The sequence below is a fragment of the Acomys minous genome, assembly GCF_964271855.1.
Source record: "Acomys minous genome assembly, chromosome: 1".
NCBI classification, from domain to species: domain Eukaryota; kingdom Metazoa; phylum Chordata; class Mammalia; order Rodentia; family Muridae; genus Acomys; species Acomys minous.
This window is the reverse complement of record NC_140483.1, coordinates 155,511,842-155,532,785: the sequence shown is the minus strand read 5'-3', so window position 1 is coordinate 155,532,785 and position 20,944 is coordinate 155,511,842. Positions and strand designations below refer to the sequence as shown.

General features: G+C 48.1%; 1 protein-coding gene across 8 annotated transcripts in view; it reads right to left on the bottom strand.

The window, feature by feature from the left end:
- ZNF618 (zinc finger protein 618) overlaps positions 1-20,944 on the bottom strand; it is a 153,774-nt gene that overhangs the window by 22,942 nt on the left and 109,888 nt on the right. For 5 of the 8 annotated variants that reach the window (XM_084749009.1, XM_084749011.1, XM_084749010.1 and 2 more), the window contains 7 exons: positions 18,528-18,626; positions 15,681-15,758; positions 15,092-15,130; positions 10,673-10,762; positions 9,842-9,877; positions 9,672-9,749; positions 4,882-4,971 (listed from right to left, as the gene is read on the bottom strand). In XM_084749009.1, the coding sequence (XP_084605135.1) occupies positions 4,882-4,971; positions 9,672-9,749; positions 9,842-9,877; positions 10,673-10,762; positions 15,092-15,130; positions 15,681-15,758; positions 18,528-18,626 (510 nt within the window). The remainder of the gene's footprint in view (positions 1-4,881; positions 4,972-9,671; positions 9,750-9,841; positions 9,878-10,672; positions 10,763-15,091; positions 15,131-15,680; positions 15,759-18,527; positions 18,627-20,944) is intronic. The other 3 variants (XM_084749013.1, XM_084749014.1, XM_084749015.1) reach the window with 1 other exon arrangement.

Here is a 20,944-nt window from a genome sequence, read left to right as displayed (position 1 = left end):
TCCAAACAAACTAGTCAAAAATGGATGCATCTTAAAGAGACTAGAAAACCCCAGAATGGCAGGTGGGGCTTCTGAGGCTTTTGGCTTAGTACCTGATAAGGCAAACCAATTTCTTTTTGAAGTCAAGAAAGGGCACAGAAATGTGGCCATCACCAACTAATTTAACCTAACTGACACTACAAAACAATCAGAAACTTATTCATAATCAATTGATTATATATTAATTAATAATTAATAATTATACACTAATTGTATTATTTAATTATGGCCAACTGAACATGGAACATGTAGCAAAGAGAGACCATGTATATGACAGATCATAAAACCAAACTCTAAATTCCAAAGATTAGAAATCACAACATATATCTGACCACAACAGAATTAAACTAAAAGTCAATGACAAGTCAATGACATTTTAAAAATAATTAATTCACTGTGGGAATAAATTTTCTAAATGATGCTTCTTATGAAGAAAATGCCAGGTTTGACAATGTATGTGTTCAGCTTCTATAAAAATATTTATAGAAAGCCATTCCAACTCTATAAATTCTCAGAAAATGAAAGAGAAGGGACTTTTCTTTGAAATTGCTTCTATGAAACAGCATTGTTCTGACACATAATAAATATAAGGACCTTACAGGAAGAGCGTGCTTGGGACTGGTTGGAGTTAAAGTGGCTCAACTACCTTGGAAAACCATGGCTAATCTGTGGATATGTATGTGTCTGTGCACATGCGTGATGTGAGTGTACACACCTGTGTGTGCACATATGGATGTCACAGGTCAGCCTCAGGTGTCTTTACTAGTTCTCTGCATTACTACGGTTGCTAATGGTAGCAGTAGTATGTTTGAGAAAGGGTCTGTCACTGAATCCAGAAATTGTTGCTCTGGCAATACTGGCTGGCCAGCAAGCCCTTAGTCTTCGCCTCTCTCTGCTCCTACCCCCGTACTGGGATCACAGGCATATACTTCTACATTCACCTTTTAAATGGGTGCTGAGGAAACCAAAATCAGGTCCTCACGATTGCACATCAGGCACTTAACCCAACGAGCTATCTGCCAGTCTCAACAATGAGTTATTCCTTAACGTATACCTACCCCATGATCTAGCCATTCCACAAAGACTTGTACATATATGTAGTCATAGCAGCCCCATTCCCATGAAGTCCAAGGTGGAAACTATCCAAATACTCACCCAAGAGTAAGCAGATAAATGCTGAGTAATATCTACCCAGACCTTGGAATATTGCTTGCCATCTGCCATTCAGTGCTCCGGTCAATAACAGACCACAGTGTACGGTGGTGATTCCATAATGTCATACCACTTAATAAAGTCACAGTTGTCTTAGTTTGTGTAAATTATACTCTCTGATGCTTGCATAACAAAACACCCTGATGATGCACTTCTCAGGATGTGCCTGTCCTTAAGTGATACATGGCTGTGTTCATTTTCTGAAAAGAGTGATCTACTGAAGGGCAGGCTACCCCTCAATGATGAAGGACATTTTGGTGCATTCCATGAATGCTGAAAATGCAAATTCAGCATAACAGAAGCAGACTGGTGACTTCTGAGATATGGGAACATGGTAAGTAAAGGGCACAAGGTGATTGTGGCTTGACATTCATTATCTGAATTTTGGTGAACGCAGACCAAAGCTTGCCACTTTTACACTATAAATGGTGGGAATTTTGTAACGGGATTAATGATATTTCATTGGTGGTATTTTGTGTTTTAAAGACTCATTAGAAATATTTACTTTCTTGATTAAGGAAGGACCCTTAGTAACACCTCATCAGTTGATCATGGGGCGCGTTCCTAATAAAAGATTGTAGGTCCTGGCTCTTGGGAGAGTTTGGTTAAATGTCAGGGAAAATCCTGAGAAATTTTATACAGAAGTGAGTAGAAAACATGCCCTTGAAAGCAAAGTAACTGATCAAACTGACCTTCTGTGCTTTAGGATTCCTGTGCAAAAACCTCACTGCAATGGCATCTTCAGTGTGTGCTTTTATATAGGTACATGCATATATGTATATGTGTACATATAATCACAGATGTATACATTAAATATGTACTTTCTTGAGATTTAAATTCTAGCAAAGAAAAGACATCCCAGTATTGTGACTTTTGTTAGTGATACTCTGATTTTCTGATAGTCTTAACCTATTTTAATAAAACACAGGCACAATGACTAATTTAAAAAAAAATGGCATCTACTACACTTACAAAAAAAAAAAACCAAAAAAGTTAAGTATCCACACAATCATCTTAACAGAAGGAAAAAGTCACATAACGCTAATTTACAGGCCCAACTTTCCGTAAACTGAGTGAATGGCAGCCCGAGCAGGCCAGGCTGTGAGAACCTGCTGCAGCTAATACAATAGGTGATGATGAAAATGATGACATTTAGCAGTGAGAAGCTGACCCTGTGACTGATGGGAGAGCAGGCAGGTGCAGATGCTCATTTCTCCCATTCAGCACCGTGCACCACACCCTAAGACAGGACTGTGAAGAGGACACCCCCTCACATATCAAAGGGAATGCAGACCAGGGAGAAGAAAGTTGTTTTTTATTAGTATATCACATCATCACGAGCACTCAATCTACAAAAGAAGGCACCTATGAGAATTGACGAGCAAATCTGGCAAGCCTGCAGGATCCAAATCCAGAAGGCCAAATTCTACTGCTCTGCTACGACAGCAGGAACAATTGGGAGATTCAAGTTTAAGAAATTACAGTAGCGTCACAAGACACATGATACCTAAGGAAACAGGTATTAAGACTGACGAGTACACACTCGCTGGGAGAAACTAAGAAAGTCCCAGATCTGTGGGGGACCCAACACCACAGCCATGGATGGGCCCCAAGTTTCAACACCACTGCAGTGCCAGTGAGCTTCAAATTCATCTTCAGATTCAATGTAACCCATCCCCCCCAATTCAACTGATTTTCTTCTTTCTGCTCCCACTCCTCATCCCTCTTTTTCCTCCTCTTCCTTCCTCCTTTTCTTCTATCCTCCCCTTTCCTCTGCTCCCCTCCAGCTTCTCATCATTATTATTTTGGTAGGAACTGGCAAGCCTCTAACATTTATGTGAAAAAAAAAAATAAAGTTGCTAGATGAGCCATATAATTTTTTAAATGGAGGAATAAAATCGAAAATCTAAGCAGTGCTGTTTTAATATTTCCTAAAGAGCTGTAATAACTAAGACCAATGATAGATGCATAAAGATAGAACATTGGAACAATAGGAAAGAAAGGCATTTACCCTTAGGCATGCAACTGGTCACAGCAAGGGTGCCGGGGCACTGAACAAGCAAAGGTAACTTAGACAAATGGTGTCAGACAACTGGGTGTCTACACAGAATAAGACCAACCTCACACCTCACCTCAGTCACAGGTTAATGTAACTCAATTGCAGACCTAAGTGAGGGAGTTAAAATGATCCAAAACACCCCTAAAGGGTAAGGAAGAGAGTCTTGCTGTTATGAGGTAGGCAAGGATACCTGAGGAAAGACCCCCCCCAAAGCACCTGCTGTAGGAAGGGATGATAAACCATGCTTCACGAATAAAAAGCATCCGCTCATCAGTGTGTGCTGCACAGAGACTACCATGTCTGCTGGAGGCATGTGCCATCCGATGAAGAGCGGACAGAGAACTTCTACAGCCAATGAAAGGACAACCAAACTTTTAAAAAGGGAGGGAAATCATCTACATAAATATTTTTCCACGCTAAAATAAGGAAACGGACAGTAAGTCAATGAAAAGATGCTGAACATTACCAGTTACCAAGGAAACAGAAATTAAATCCACAAGATGCCACTGTCCACACACTAGAACAATCAGAAGCAGAGAGCCCGATACACCCAGCACCCCAGAACCCTGACCAGCAGAGTTCCTGGGGAGGCTGATATGCTATGGGCATTTAAGAACAATGGTTTGTCAGTTCTAAGAAAAAAAGAAACAAATCTATTCCCTAGTAGCCCTTCCCCCTCCCCCATGCACCCCCTCCAACCGTCCCTCATCCCCCCACCCCCTGGATTCATCGTGGAGTGGCCCGCAAGCGCACGGGAGGCATCACACAAGCACTTCACGGTAGCGCTCTTGATGTCAGCCTAAAGCTGGAATTGCCCCAAGTGAACAGGTACGTGATCAAACAGACTCAGATTGTTCACAATGGGGGATCCGTCAGCAGGAACTGAGGAACTGATATTATTATGACACACGTGAGTCTTAAATATGTTTTGGGAATGAAATCAAAAGCAGACGTAAGTGCACATGTGGGACTCAGGAAAACTTCTGCAGTTAAGTCTTCGGGATTCTCACCAGACCCAGGGACACATGCCCAGACATGGCTACCACCCAATCACACCTTCATACTCAGCTCCTAACTATCCCAAAGCCAGCCCTACATATATCCAATCCTGAGGCCATGGTCTCCAGCCCAGCCTTGCCAGAGCCATCCTTTGATGAAACTAGCACTCTCCTATCATGAAGACTGGGCCTTGAACATCTAGGAGGAAAGCTACAACCCATTACACATACTATGGGGGTGTACACAGTGTCAGAATGCAGATGTTGGGAGAAGGGCCCATCTCAGCTATTAGACAAAATAACATCCCCTTTCCTGATGCCCAATCTATGAGTGCCAGTCAGTCCCCTGAGCTACCGAGGGAGAGCTTTTCCTGGCTGGTTTCTGAGGATGCTTTGTAGGCTACTCTACCCCACAGTTTACTTCATGGCCAGGACAGACCCAGATAACCAGATAGCCCAGACCCAAGCTCACCTTACTGGTACCTTTCCCGGCAAGGCTCCAGGCGCCTAGCCAGTAGCTAACCACTGCCCCCCCCCCAAGTCTCCCCATCCCGGACAGGAGAAGGGACTCACTGATGGGGGCGTGTAAGGCCACGTGCTCCTGGTAGGGCGTATAGTACTTGTACTGCTTCCCACAGAACTCACAGGTATAATTGCCGGTTTCTGTAGAAGGAGAAAGAGGTATAAGCATAGGCTCCTGCCTCACCGAAACATCAGCATCTCTTAGTCCCCAGACTCCTCATCACTGTGGGATCACCAGCCAGACTGAACTTGGACTATGGAGTGGTACTGTCTAGTTCAAATCCCGGTGTGGCCTCTCTTGTAACCTCAGACAGTGAGTGCTGTGTATGGTGGGGATGTGGGGACAGTCACATATATACATGTGGGTCTGAGGTCAATGTTGGATGTTTTCCTCCACAGCTGTTTATCTTTTGAGGCAAGGCCTGTTGCTGAGCCCAAGGCTCACTGATCTGCGGGGACTGGCTGGCCCGCACACTCCAGGAATCCACCTTTCTCTGCTTTCCCCATGGCTGGTGCCATGGCTTTCTCCATTGGGTGCCAGGAATCTGAACTCCGGCCCTCACGTTTCTATGCAGACACTTTATGAGCGGAGTCAATTTTCTCCCCCTCAACACTTTGACCCTCCCCTTTTCTCCCTGTAAAAGGGAAGTGACAGGAGGCCCATCTTACAGGACTGCTGTGAGCGTTTGCTCTGAGTGTGAAATGCCTAGAACAGTGCCTGCTACATCCCAGTCTCTAAAGCTCCAACCCTGGAGCTCGGGAGACCCAGCAGACCTCCAAAGCCAACCTTCGCATCAGCCTTTCTGCAAGCCCTGCCATGGTCCCTTGGCTCCAGAGCTGGGGTCCCACTTCTTAGTCCTCATTAGGCTTAAATATTATTTACTTATTTGTCATTGCATGTGTGTGGTGTATATGTGGGTGCATGTGTGCCACAGAGAACATGTAGAGGTGGAAGAACAGATTTATGGGGTCGGTTCTCTCCTTCCATCTTCTGGGTTTGGGGGATCAAGCTCAGGTATTAGGCATATGAGGTTCTGAAGTAAGCACTTTAGCCCCTGGGCCCTCTAGCTGGCCCATCATCAGACCTTTATCTTTATATCTCCTTAGGTTCTGCCTAAATTCTCCTTTAAAGATGTCTGGTATAAAATGGTTCATTTGGGGACAGTTATAAAACACTGATAAACACAAGCGCAAAGTTCTTAAAAGGAGCAAGTGCTATCTTCTGTGATCTGGACCCCAAGAAGAATATCATCCCCCAGGGCATTTCCAGCTGCCCCGCCCTGCCCCACAACCCCTTCACCGTGCTCTAGGGCGTTTCTCTGCTGCTACCATTTGTCTGGCTCCTATGGCCTTGAATTAGCCAGCCCTGATCGATATCCTCTTTGTAACCTGGTGTATTCAATCGACAATACTTTGTGGACATCTTGCCCAATCAATAAGTATTGATCTCCAGGACCGCCTTTATTGGCTGCATGGCTCCCATGGGACTTGGGAATTTGCTGAGCCAGTTGCCCTCCACCAAGGGACATTCAGATTGTTTCAAGTCCCTCCCCTCCCTTATGAAAAAATGCTATATTCCACGCCCTTGCAGGGGCTTTTGCACATTTGCTCATTAGTTTGGCACATGATCGAAAAATAAAGCTCCCTGCTCAGGAGCCTGCCTGTGACTTCCTGGGGACGGAGGTGGGGAAGGGGCGTGCCTTTTGGAGGCTTCCATAACCACAGCACCATCACCCACACACTGCACTCTCACTTCCTTTCTATTTTGCATATCTGACCTGGGAGGGAAGGCCCAATTACACTGTGGGTTTTATTTTCCATTTCTTTGATTTCTAAGGACATTGAATCTTTTTCTCATATAATTAACTATAGTTTTTCTTTTGTGAATTTCCTCTTTAAAAAATCGCTACTTATTTGTGGATTTGTGATATCAACATTTTGGCACATATGTTACAGGCTGCTTTGTCTTTACTGGCTTCTTAGCGCCCCCCCCCCTCTGTTTTCCTCTTCCAAGATGGAAGCTTTAGGATTTTGAGTAGTTACACAGTCTTTGGAGCTGACTCATAAATATTGAAAAGATATGCATCTTAGTTCCTGTCAAGGCTGTTAGATCAACTGTATTAATTATATTATTTCAATCTCATATAACCTTACCCGCTTGCCCCAGCAAAGACTAAAGCCTATGACAAACCTTCCCATTCCATTGTTTTTCTGGATTTACTTTTTTATTTGGGTACATTATTGTTTGGTGTATGAAACCTTGTGACTAGCAATGGAACTATCAGTCAAACTTGCCTACCACGCAAGACGCCCTATGCTGTCTCCCCAGTTCTGCATAAGCTGCCCATGGTAGTGCATGCTTGTAATCCCAGAAATATGGAGGAGGATCAGAGGTCCAAAGTGATCCTTATCTACTTATGGAATTCTAAGTCATCCTGGGCTACGTGACCTGAGATCCAGTCCCAACACACTGCTCCTAAGTAGTTCCTAGACCTCAGGAACCTGACACAAACTCAGGATCTCTGGAATCGCCCAAGATCTGCTGAAAGAAAATCTCTATAGGTGTGGCCCATACATTTATGTCTTAACAAGAACATTCTCATGCATGGGAAAGTTTAAGAGTCATTGCTCAAACATTTAATTAAACCATTTTATTAGTTTGTCTGGCATTAATATTATTAAGTTCCCAGTGATCTGTCAGGTCGCGATTTCTACTTGTTTGCATGTGTCTAATGACATGTTCCCACACGTTCCTATGCTTTCATTCATTAAGCAGGAATGACACTAAAGCGGAGGCTGAGCAGAAACTGTCATGTCTCTGTCCTCAAGGAGCTGTGTGGAAAAGGAGACAGAACGATCAAATCATCACACGACTTTCAAACTGCACCCTTGGTATGTATGCTCAAGAAAACAGACAGCGCCACAAAAAGCCATGACGGGGCCTTTAATCTCTTTTAAGGGAATAGGGAGCGTCCCCGAGAAAGACACACTGAAGCAAAGAGAAAAGATAAGGAAAGAACTAGGTGCAGTGCTAGTAAACCATTAGTGATTGGGATTATTTCAAATGAACTTGACAGCTTCTGTTTTCTCACTGGGAAGATTATGCCGCTTGCTTTTATTGCGACGATCGATTTGGGTTTTACATGGTGAACATCCCTAATCCCCAAACCTGAAATGGTCCAACAAGATGCCACAAGTAGGAGACTCCAAGCTTTGGATCTTTGTGTCACACATAATGGCATTACAGATATTTAATGGAATTACTTAGATCCCATCCTAGAATATTTCATTATGATATGCAAAACCCTAAAATTTAAAAATATTATTGGTCTTAGGCATTTTAGCTACATGAGTCAATTGCACTTGTCTGTGTTTTTCATGCTTCATGCTCTCTGGTTTGTCCTCCTGGGCTCTGGCTTGGGATATGAGTCCTTTGCTTTTCTATTTTCACCTGTGCTCCATTATTTTTCAATATTCCTTGTCATTTTAGACAGCATATAAGATATTTTTCTTTAATTGTTAACAGTGGGGTAGAAAGAACATTTTAAAGTCTTTTACTGCTGAAAAAAGGGTGCATAACCTGATGCTTATTAGACTGAAAAAGTGTATATTTGTATTTCCGTGTGTCTGTGCATCATCTGTGTATGCCGCGGGTGTGGACAACCAATGGAGGCCAGAAGAGGGCATCAGATCTCTCGGAGCTGGGGTTGTATGTGTATGCTATGAATTGCTGGATGTAGGTGCAGAGATTTAACCTAGGTCCTCTGGAAGAGAAGCCTTTAGCCACTGAGCCCTCCCTCCAGACCTTTTCTGAGACTGTAGTACTTGTAAGGAAGTCTCACAGCAAAGATCAACCACTGGCTCCTACCCTGGAGATTCTGATGCCTCAGGTTTGGGCAAGAGCCAAGAAATTTACATTTTGGCTAAGCTTCAAGGAGCTGATCCTGCCGGTCTGGGACCACGGTCTGAGCAGGACCGAGCAGCCCTTCACTATGCACAGCACTGTGACACTTTACTGTCTTACCAATCCATGCGTCTCTCCCTACGTGTGGAGAATAGGCTATACTTCCTGTCCCCGGCTTCCAGGTGCGTCACAGCAGTAAGCAGGGGTAAGCACCTGCCTGTACGTCTACATGGTCTCATTCTAAGTTTGGAAGGTAAGAGATTCCATTGTTTTCTCGGTCCACAATATGATTTCCATGCTTCCACATAGCCAGTGTTCGCTATGTATGTGACAGGCACCATGTGATCCCCTCTGTGGACACTGTGTCCTCTACAGGCTCCTGAATGACTCCAAAAGAATCCGAAAGAAAGCTAAAAGTGCTATCCCTGAGCATGTTGAGACAGCAGGAAGAAAAGGCTCCACGGGCAGCATCTGGAACCTTCCATCCCCCTATTTTGTGTGTCCCTTGTCCCCTCATTCTGTTTTGCTGTGTGTTTTTGTGAACGGCCTTGGATCCTTATCACAACAAAGAGTCCAAGTCAGTGAAGGTCTCTTCTTGCAGGACAGTGAGGTTCAGGTACAGGTGAGAGGAACATGCTGGAACTTCTTGAATGGCTGGAGGGAAAAGTCTCCTTGGCTTCCCTACTGTACCGGCCTACACTGACCTTGGGGAGGTGGGGTGTCTCTCTTTATCTAGTCTAGCTGTGGGCTGGATACTTTCACTACCCTGACCCTGACTTTGACCACATAGTGTCTGGAGCTCCTTGAAGGCATTAGTCCTAAGACTGTCTGGCCCAATTGGCAGGTGGGAACACATCTGCCCAGCCTTCCTAGCAGTTAGCTCAGCCCACCGCCCTTGCCCAGCCGCACCACCCCTAGGCCCCAGAATCCCGCATACTTGGTCCGATTTTCTGGAAAGGCTCTGGAGGTTCCTCCTTCACCTCATCAGTGGCCACGACACCTTGGTCAAAGGGGTCTGTAGGAGAACACACAACCTTAGCATGCTGATCACTCAAAACACAGGAAGTCAGCCAGAGACAGAGAAAACGGCCGGCCACAAAGACTTACCTGCCCGATTCTCGGGAGCCCCTTCCACACTGAACACTGTACCCAGACGGGAGGCAACAGCCGCAGGAGGGAAAAAGCAAACAGAAACCCAGTTAGTCCTTGTCCATTGCTGCCTCTGCCAACTATGCCTAGGTTCATGGGGCCACCAGAAGACCTGACCTGGCCCTTGAGGAAGACAGGGCCACAGTAAGGCAAATGCCATCATGGCCCACTCTTCCTCCTCACTAGGGGCAGGAGCCCTCCCCAGACTTCTGCTGCCAAGAACCCCTTAGCAGGCACAGCAGAGAAGGAAGAAGAAGACTAAAGTGGCTCAAAGAGGATGAGAGGGGAAAGGGAAGTGAGGCCAGAATTTGGCAGAGTCAGCAGCAGCATGCCCCGTGTTACATCGCTGCTCAGTGGTTGAGGTATAGGGCTAGATGGGGGAACTTCAAGTCCTTTCTAGATATAAAACCCTCTTTCCAGGAGTCTTAAGACTCTATAGATGAATGACTTGAGTTTATTGTTCTAACGTCCACCTCTATTACCTGAGATGCTCAACGGACATCATTCACTTCAACAAATTGGTTTTATTTCACTATAGAATGCATACACTCAACATAAAACTTAAAATGACCTGACACAAAGTTTCAATACTCGACTCATTTTTGACCTAAAAAAAGTCCGGCAGTTTCATTTGGATCAGCCATTGAAGGGAAGATTGGTATGAAGGGAGGTTCCCTTCCCAGAATCCTTCATGGTAGCTCCTTCTCCTCAGGGCTCTGGCACCATGTGGGGTCAGTGTCCTTGAGGAAGGGCATTTCTCTGGTCCCAAGAGTGAGGGGCCTGACTCACCATCCACGGCGTGCAGATCTCGGTGCTCCTGGAAGCAGCTGTAGTACTTGTATTTCTTCCCACAGATGTCACACGTGTACCTGAAATTGTCTAGGGCAAGGCACAAAAAGGACACTGAGGTTTTTAGCCTCTAGCTCTGCCCTCTTCCTTCTGTCACTGGTCACCAGGAGTGAGGTTGCTGTTCATTGCACCAGACCCTGGAACCAAGAAGGAACCAAGCCAGTCTGTCCTCCTCTGGACAGATGAGGGTATGGGCCTGCTTACTCCCTGGACCTCTGAGCTGCTCCTCCTTCAAGCTTAACAGGATCCCCTCCATAACTCCCTCGAGCTCCATTCTAGGACAGCCTTAGATTGTATTTCGGGACTACAAGACTTGGATTGTGACAACAGGTGTCCTTTGTGGACTTCCAGAACCATAAAATATTGGGGGCCCTGATGCCCAAACAACCCTCAACCCTTCCCCATGATGGCTGAGTTCTCCAGGACCTGGTTCTGGCGGGTTTCATCCCCAGTCACAAAAGAGAAACAATTACTTCGGCTCCCATGGCGAAGGGACAGATGTAAGTGATGTGCTCCAAATCCTCCAGTAAGGTAGACTGACTGCAAAGATGCCCTTTGCAGCTAGTGTCCATCCACACCCTGTGTAATTCCTTCTCTTGAGGTACTTCTAATTACGAGACTGTGGTCAAAGTGATGGGATGCCACTCTGGAAGTTAGGTGACAGGCACCCAGGATGCTGGCCTTGTACATGCCACCTGTCCCCTGCTGCTAAGTTCTCACAGGGAGATAGATGCAAGTGGCAAGGAGATGAGTTTGGCCATCTGTGACTGGCTGGTGGGGATTGAGGACCTCAGATCAACAGTTTGGAAAGGACAGAGTCCTGCAACCCCAGCTCCTCACTCAAGCAAACCTAGAAGAAACCCCTTCCAGCTGAGCCTTCAGACGAGACAATAACTCTGGCCAAAACCTGCCCCGAAGTCCTGTGGGCTGAGCCAGAGCCTAAAACGCCACTGGGAGAAAACCAGGGTCAGTTGCTTTTTAAGGTTTAAAGACGTGTGCTGTACAGTAAGACAGCTAACACTGCCCCAAGTTTGCCTGTTCTCTAAGCCTCCCATAGTGAGGCTAGCAGCAACCAGACCTATACCTTGCCCTCCAGGGCACACCTTCTTGTATTTGAACTGGCTTAGACTCAGTGTATGTGTTCATCTGGTTGACCTATGGAGGACTCACCGATCCTATCTCCCTAGGGTCCCTAGGCAGCATGCAGAGGTAAAGCAGTTTGCTCAAGGCTGTACAGAGGGAAGAGGAGAGAGCTAGGAACCAAATATTCTGAGTTAGGGTACACAGCCTTTCTCTGCCGAGATTAAACCCTGCTGGGATGCTTTGCTCTGGACCCATTTCCTGCTCCTCAGCATCCAGTACAGGAGCCAGTGAAAGACCCCATGCCAAGGCTGCAGCACACTGCAGTCGAGTGGGAAGGTTGCTGCCCCCTCTCTCAGCTAAACTCAAGAACATGAAGGACATTGGCCATCTTTCTTCCCACCTGTGTCATCATCTCATCCCTGGAATGGTGGCCTCTCAAGGTGTCTAAACAGATGTCAAGACTACAAAGATGAACTGTCACTACCTGAGGAGCCACGGCTTAGGCATTTGTAGATATTCATGGGACATGAGTACCAGCATCTTCTAAGGGAGAGCTGGGGAAATGGGAGCTAGGAGGCGTGGTCCCCGCCCCCTTCATCTTCACTATTTAACTTTTGGAGTGGGGGGGGGCACAGGTCAGGTGACCCTGAGTCCTTGCTAAGGCCGCGAATTCAGCATCACCTCATTCTTCATGGCAAGAAAGATAGCTCAGAAAAAAAAACCTTTCCTCCCATTTTGTCCTATAATGTCCAGCTTCTCCCAGAGTCCCATCTTCTTCTCTGGGTACCAACAGGGAAGGATACGTGGGGGGCTAACTCCAGGTGAGGTTTTGTCCTGACATTCCTCTCCGATTGCCTGGAGTTGCCCGCCCTCTACAGCTGCTCACTCTTGCTTGCTTCTATCTCGGCGTCTATCTCTTCCCATAGCCTTTCCTGTCAACAGGCCTGCTCCTTTCTCCACAGGCCACATTGCCCAGCTCAAAAAAAAAAAAAAGACACTCCCCCCTCAGCTTTTTATCACTGAAAACCACCCCCATCTTCCCTACAGAATCTACACTGTCTCCTTAGATTCCAGAATGCTAATGGAGGATTTGAATAGGGAGAGAGAGTTATTCCCAAAGGAGTCTGCCACTGAGACGCATTCTCACAAGAGTGCTCAGCATCTCAGAAATGCCACCATGAACCTGTAATAGGAGGCAGATTCTGGGATGAGACACGTAAGCCCCAGCCCCACTCTGCCATTGACAAAAGTATGACTGACTTTGGACACAGTCCCTAACGTCTCTGTGACATGGGAATAACAGCAGCTCCGTATAATAAGGAAAGGAACAAGATCCAGCCGTAGGGCATTTTCTTAATTAGTGATTGATGGCAGAAGACCCAGCCCATTGAGAGTGGCATTATCCCTGAGCTAGTGGCTCTGGTTTCTGTAAGAAAGCAGCCTGAGCAAGCCATGGGGAGCAAGCTACTGAGTGGTACCCATCCGTGACCTCTGCATCAGCTCCTGACTCCAGGTTCTTGCCATGTTTGAGTTCCTATCCTGACTTCCTTCAGTGATGAACAGTAGTGTGCAATGGTAAGCCAAATAAACAAACCTCTTTTCTCCCCAACTTGCTTTTGGTCATGGTGTTTCATCACAGCATGACCTCAAATAAGTAACCCCAAGTAAGACAGAACGCAATGGCTACTACCTAACTAATATGGTAAATGTTACCTGACAGGACTTTCCAAATAAGATCTAGAAGGTGAATATGGCATCTACAGAAGTATATTATGGCTGGGGGGAGGGGGACTGGTCTTTGATCCTCTCATACTGAAAGATGGGTGAGTGGGTGGGTGTCTCCATGTCTGTGTGTGAGTGGACTATCTCCCGGCTAACCAGGGCCAGCTCTGCTAACAAGCTGCATGACTTCTACTCCCTGGGTCTCAGATCTCCATGTGCAGAGCAGCAGGCTGGGGTTGATATTCCCCACAGGAGCCTTTTGGCTCCAACGCCCTACGTCCCTGTGCCAAGGCCAGCCCAGAAGCTCACTAGACACAGAGCACTGCTGCTAGTCTGACCTGTTGATCTGAGGTTGAGACACAGGACAGAGAAGACAGCACTCCGGCCATAGGGAAAATGGCCTGCACAGAGGAAGGAGAAAACGAGGGAAGGTCTAAAAATACTCCCTACCCCAGCACCAACACCACTGAGCCCATACAGTGGAGACCAGACACAGCACAACAGCTCAATTGACCGGCTTCCGGGGAGGCCAGGGGCCCAGAATAGACACGGAAGGAAAGATAAATAAAGAAGGTCTTTAAATGTGTGGCTGACCACAGGCAGACCACAGCGGCCAGAAAAGAAGGGAGAAGCTATTGAAGCAGACAGAGGCAGGGCTGGGCTGTGGGAGAAACAGCTGCCTCACACGCGCGCCTCTGAGAGCCATAGTCTAGCAGGTGTCTGGCCAAGCTGAACTCAGAGGACGCGTACCAGCTTTGCTTACCTCTCCAGACTGGGTGGCTCAGAAACAAAGTTCTCAGGGCTTTGCCTCAGGTAGGGTCCTTCTTCAGCTCAAGCTAGCTTACACCCTAGCCTACACTGTTTTGGCAAATATTTATTATCTTTAAGAATTTTATAATGATGTACGTAACAAACACAATGAACAGGGTGACATACTGATTCCCTGGGCTTGAAGCTCTTGTTGTGCACAGGGTGGGAGGGAGGGGCCGGGGAGTGGAAGGGTAGTGGTTTCACTTCAGAGTGTATCCTATGGGCTATCTGTTTATCACTGCATAAGGTTAGAGTTAGAGGGAGGGCAAGCAGGACCGGTGAGCATCTGTCACAGAGGCCCAGCATCTGGAACCCTAGGAAAAAGCACCAAGGAGCAACTATGTCCAAGGCTGAGGTCCCCTGAGAGAATTGTTCTTCAGCATGGGCTACAGAACCCCAGGGCCATAAGTCAGGGCCCAAAGTACCTGATGGTCCCCCTCTGGAGATGCCCATGGTGGCACGGGACACCTATAGAAAGCTGTCAGTTATGCCCATGTGGGTATAACACAAGGGTTCCCAAGGTTGTTAGCCAGAGAACCCTTCTCTGAGAGAACCCTCCTCAGGATGTGCATACGATGCATCCCACTTTGAGAAGGTCTGCTCTGCTTTCATAAGGCCTCTCTGGTCCTGGCCTCCAGCAATGTGTTTCTCAAAGGCTGTCCTGGGGAGGAAGGAACAGCTACTTCCTACTTCCCATGCCCAGTGCTTGGTCCTCACCAGCCCAGGAGGTAAGAATATACTCACTGCTCTGGGAGGCTCCCTCTCCTGAGGTGGCTTCAGTATCTGTGAGAGAAAGAGAAAGGGGAGGAGAGGTAGCCAATTGGCAAGGACGATGGCAGGGCCAGGGCTGTGCCAAGGGCGACTGAGTGGAGCAGGTGAGAGGAGAGTCCAGACGTGCTGCCCACCATGGATGCTATGAGGGATGAAGGCTCACTTCTGCCCTAAGAGGGACCTGCACCTGGCTCTCTCTTCCCTGCCACCTGACTCAGGAGGGGCAAGTACCAGCCCATTTGTCCCCTGAACTGCCGAATGGGACATAGCTGCTGGCCCCTTTTTTGAGTTGTCAGGAAGAACATGAGCTGATGTGAGCACATGGCCTTTTGGGGGGAGAGGGAAAGTGTTAACAGAGCAAGGCTGAGCATCCCTAAAGTCCTCAAGGCCCAAACCAGGGGCCTGACCCTCCCACCCCACCCCCCACCCCCAAATCATCCTTCTCACATCTAGAAGGCTCCTTCCTTCCTTCATGACCCTCTCTCCTACAGTTGAAGGAGGATGAACTCTCAGGGCCTCTAGGGATAGCTGGCAGAGCACAGGACAGCTGGGTACCACTCACCTCGGTGTGCACGCACGTGGGTCTGGAAGCAGTTGTAGTACTTGTACTTCTTGCCACAGATCCCGCATTCATAGGACCCTGGAAAACAGCAGGGGGAAAGGGCCCATCAGCCACCTTGCCACCTCAAGGCCCAGGATCTACAAGTGTCACTGGACAGGGGTGGTGCCTTGGCAGACACAGGGCATCAAGGACCCGCAGAGACAGCAATAGGCAGGAGGTCACAAAGCCTGGACTTTCCATTCACCTGCAGCCATGTCTGCGCCTCAGCTTCCAAATCTGTAGAATGAAGGTGATGGCTGTGACTGAGTCCTGTACTCATACACTGAGAGGAGGAAGGAGAGGGACCCAGCGTGCTCTGTGATGAGCCACCACAGTACCATAAGGATGTGACTCCTTAATTCCAGGCTGACCTGCTTCCAGCATGGGACAGAAAGGAGGACCACAGGCTTCAAATCGGGTCACAGGGGTTCCAGTTCCCGTTCTGCACCTGCCAGCAGACTGACCCTGGTAAACTCTCCAGACACCACAGGCTTTGCTCTGCTCACCTCCCTCCTGCTAACTCTTCTCTCCCTCTAGCAAGTGTCCAATCCCAACACAGACAAGATCGCCAAGAACAGCAGTCCACACCTGCTAAGGATCCATGATGCTCTTAGACACAGCTAACAGCCCCACACATGCACGCGTGCGCGCGCGCACACACACACACACACACACACACACACACACACACACACACACACCACAACTACTGCCTCTTGGAGCCTTTCCCCAGGTGCAGAGAATTAAAACGGCTTACCCTCGAGAGGACCCCAAAATGACCCACTTTGTAGAGCTTGGGACAAAGTCCAAGGCAAAAAGGCTGGGCACAGCCAACAGGACCTAACCTGGCAGGGACCCCAGGTAAAGAGCCTGCCAATCTCCACTGGGCAGAGTCCTCCTGTAGGCTTGAGGCTCCTTGGGCCCAGCTCTCACTTCTAGAAAGGCCAGGAAACATCTTGGTCCCAGGACAGGTCATAGGCAAGCTGCTGGGTCTGGGGGCCTAGGCATGTACCTTTTCAGGAAACGTCTGGCACCCAGCAGTCAAGGTGGGGAACATCGCTTCTTTAGCGTAGGTCCAGAGAAGGCGCTCGGCTCTGCCATTCACAGGCCGTGCCTAAGTTTCTTCTCTGGAGAAGGCAAGGGTGCTAATGAGAAGGCTGAGAACACAAGGACAGCATTCCGTGCAGGCACACGGGGAGGGACAATGATCACTAACTGCCATTTTGGTTCCGTGCCAAAAAGGAGAGACTCTCCTGTCAGGCAGCCTTGAAGAGTGTGTATGCTGCCCCTGCTCCCACACTTGAACTCGCTCTGACTGTCTGAGTCTTGGGTTCCTCACCTGCCAACCCTCTCACACTGATTTGCAAGGCACAGGCAGAGCACATGAGCCACTGGCTCAGAGGAAGTACCAAGGGACAGTGCCTGGTGCCTGGGTTACGGTGAGTCACTCCAGGGCCACTGCCATCCTAAAGCCACACAGCACTCAGCACTTTCCCTTTTAGGGGTTTGCGCATATGTCGGCCTGATACATTAGGAAAGACACAAACTGGAAGCAGCAGAGCATGTATCTCTCTCTGCATTAAGCCTTGTAGCTGGTGAGAACTCGGTACTTCATGGTGGCTTGCTGCTATACTCATCAATCATCAAATGATAACTTCCTGACTTTCTTCTTGGCAGCTCCACCCACTCTAACAGTCTCTGCCAGTTTCTTTCCACCAAGGAAGGATTTATTGAGCACTTGCGATGGCCAGGCACCGAGGCTCAGCAGCGAGATAGATGTGATCCCTGCCCTCCATCTAATGGGGGGCAGACGGGTCAATGGGCCCGAGGGTAACTTGGTGATGGTGTTATGACAGCCAGACTAGGACCTGGAGGCTCGAGGTGAGCCCCTGGCCCAGCTGTAGTGAAGAGCGCAGTCTACAGAGTTAGAATGAGTGGCTTTATAAGGCAGTCCGCGTCCTCTGCTTATGGAGAGCTGAGGGTGCAAGCTGCCTTGTGCGAGGCCTCTGACCACCTCCCTACCCCTGACAGAAGGAGGATGAGCACCATACGTTGGCAGGAGGAGTTCTCAAGCCCATCCTCCAATCACTCTCGGTCCCTGTGTATGGATGGTGTTAAATGGGCAGAGAAACGGGAAGTTCATCAGAGTCGGGGCCTCACTGAGTAGTAGGGGCAACAACACTGGGTCCAAATCTTAGCTCACTGACAACCAGTCAGGAAAGCCCCAGTAAGTTCCAGGATTCTCCTCTGGGGAAAAATGGCCATGAGGGGTGGGGAGTGGTATCACCGTGAGCATAAAGCCTGGTATTCAGCAGGCACTCAGCAAGGGGCCGTGATTACCACCAGCATTTCAAAGGTGCTTTCTTCAGAATCAAATGCCCAGAACACACAGGAAGAGTAGGGTCATGCCAACAGTGACAGAGAGCAAGCTTAAGGCATGGCCCTGTGCTGGGGAGACACAAGGCACAATGCTGCTTTGTCTGGGAAGTCCCGTAGGGAAGGACTGAAGTCCCAAACACTGGCTTTGGGGAACCCCTTCTCCCATGGCTGCCTGTGATCCATAGGAAGTCTTGCTGAAATAGCCCAGTCTAGACCACCCGATTTCCACTTGTCCTGTCATCCCTGAGGGAAGACTCAAGATCTGCTCACAATGGCTGGATGGGGTGGGGGTGAGGGTGGCGGTCCCTCAGGCCCTGAGATATTAGCAGCATCTGCTCACTCAGGGTATACAGCTGGCAGCTGTGGCCAGCTGTGCCCACCCTCCATGCTGACCCGGATCAGGCTACATCCCTCTCAGCCATCACGTACCAGATGTATATCTCAAAGCTTGGTCAAAAATCCAGGTCCCTGAATACCGACTGCGAGGAGCAGATCCGCCGTGGGGGCTGCCTTCCGGAGCTTTTCCATCTGAATTACGTAAGAAATCAGAAAGAGCCCTTAACATTGGAGAATGCCTTATGATTTAGCTTAGGGTCAAGGCCACCTGGGGAAGCGGGTGGCTGGGCACCTGGGCTATCAGGGCCTCGGTCTCCCTAGTTCACACCAGGAAGAGTAGGTAGGGTCATGTGGCACCCTCCTCACTTGATAACTTGTGCTGGCAGCTGGAGGAGGCAGCACATGCGTATAACCCCACAACTCTGGAGGCTGAGGTGGAAGGATGGCAAGTTCAAGGTTAGCCTGCCACACTACACAGTGAGTTTTAGGCCGGACTTAGCTACAGAGTCTCAAAGCTAATAAGCAGGGCTGGGGAGACAGCTCAGCTGGTAGAGCACCAGCCTTGCAAGCATGAGGGTCTGAATTTGATCCCCAGAAACCTGTAAAAGACACTGGTCATGTGGTTACACACTTATAATCCGATCAGTGCAGAGGTCAGGACAGAGTCCTGGTGCTGGCTGGCCAGCCAGCCTATCATACTTGGGGAGTTTGGTGCCAACAGGAGACCCTGCCTGAATCCAGAAAAAGGAAGGGAGGGGGTGGTACACGAGGAATGATACCTGAGTACCTGAGGTTGTCCTGTGGCCTCTACACCTACACACACACACACACACACACACACACACACACACACACACACTTGTGTGAGCATGCGCGGGACTAATAGCGCTATAAATGAACATTGTCCTCTGGTTTTTGTCATACATCTTGAAAGGCGCTCCAAGAATCAAGTGACACGGTGAAGCAAACCCCCCCCCCCCCGTGCCCCGCACCCCCCCCAGTCTCCAGCTCCCTGTTCACACGCTCCAGCCCTCCAAGCCCTTTCCTTATACACACTGAAAATCGGCATGAAATGAAGGCCAAGTCCTGTCTCATTCTACTAGTAAAAATATTAATTCACAGACGCACGAGCCGATTGAGAAAGAAATAAAGCCGTTTCTGTTTCATCGAGAAGTGTGTTTTTGATAAATTCTTTTTATTTTTACACTTACTATTTATCTAAATTTGTTCTTGACAAATTGCATGCTAATCAGAACTGAATCTGGGGGAGAAATTAAAAGGTTTTAAAATGTAGAGCTTTATGATCCCAGGAAATTTTTCCCCCAGAAATTTCTATTTCAATTTATGTACCTCTTGTTGTGGCAGATGAGTGTGAAACAGTGATCAATAAAAGACTTTCAAGCATAAAAAATATATTACATTAGGATAAAAACCCTGTGGGGGAAGTGGACTAGAAATAGGAGTTCAAGGAGAAAAAAGGAAGATATAAAATTTCTGTCGGCTGAAGATGAGCTCGTTCGCATGATTTTTAAAGTGACAATGGCAGGCCCTAAATAGCCCTAAATAGCAGGGGCATTGTGATCATTTCCAAAATGCCACCTTTAGAAAACAATACAATATTCTAGGAATTATAACCTTTACAACTGGTGAAAAATGAAAGACATTCTTTTAGGAGGCCTAAACTAAGGGTGTTTGATGCACTGGCCTGTGGGGTTCCTCTCATCACTGCAGCCATCCTGGAGGTGTCACTGCCCCGAGCTGAGCTGATGCCAGAACCTCTTGTGTTTTAGTTCACTTTTAAAGGCATTCTCACAACTATTGCTTCTTTGCCATCCTAACGATCCTGCAGATTTAAAACCACTGAGCAGGCCAGACACAGTGGGGGTAGACTCCAGGTCTCCTAACATACAGCCAAGATCCCTTTCCAACAGGAATTCTCCAGCCAGACCCTTCCCAGTTTACCCCAGATGGAGAATCAACAGCAGAGAAAACAGGGCCTGGAGGGTAGCCAGGACTCCTCCCTCCCTCGTGCCTGTAGCAAAAAGCTAAGTGTTGGTTCTGGCAGGCTCAGGCACCAAAACCTGCCAATAGCCCATTGAAATAGGAAACTCACTATCAGCTGGCACTACCAAGTAGGACCTGGCACCTTTGCCTGCTGGATTTGTCAAGGACCGAAGCCCACGTGGCTGTTTCTGAGTAGCTATGGAACCGTCACTCCATTCAGAGCCACAGTCCAGTCCTGTGGCGTTGGCTTCTTACTGACTGGGGTTCCCTCTTCCTCCTTCCCTCTCCATCGCAGGAGGGTTTTGTGTGGGCAGGGCACCTATTCACAACCCAGGACACCTCCCTGCAGAATCTAATTTCCGTCTGACCCTTGAGTCTCCTCTTGTGGCTTGGCTAGCTGCCATCCTCCCTCTGTTTGCCCATCTCCAGGACCAGAAACTCTTTCCCTTACAGGTTATGTTTGGTTATCAAACAATTCCTGTCATGAACGACTTCCTGGTGGCCAC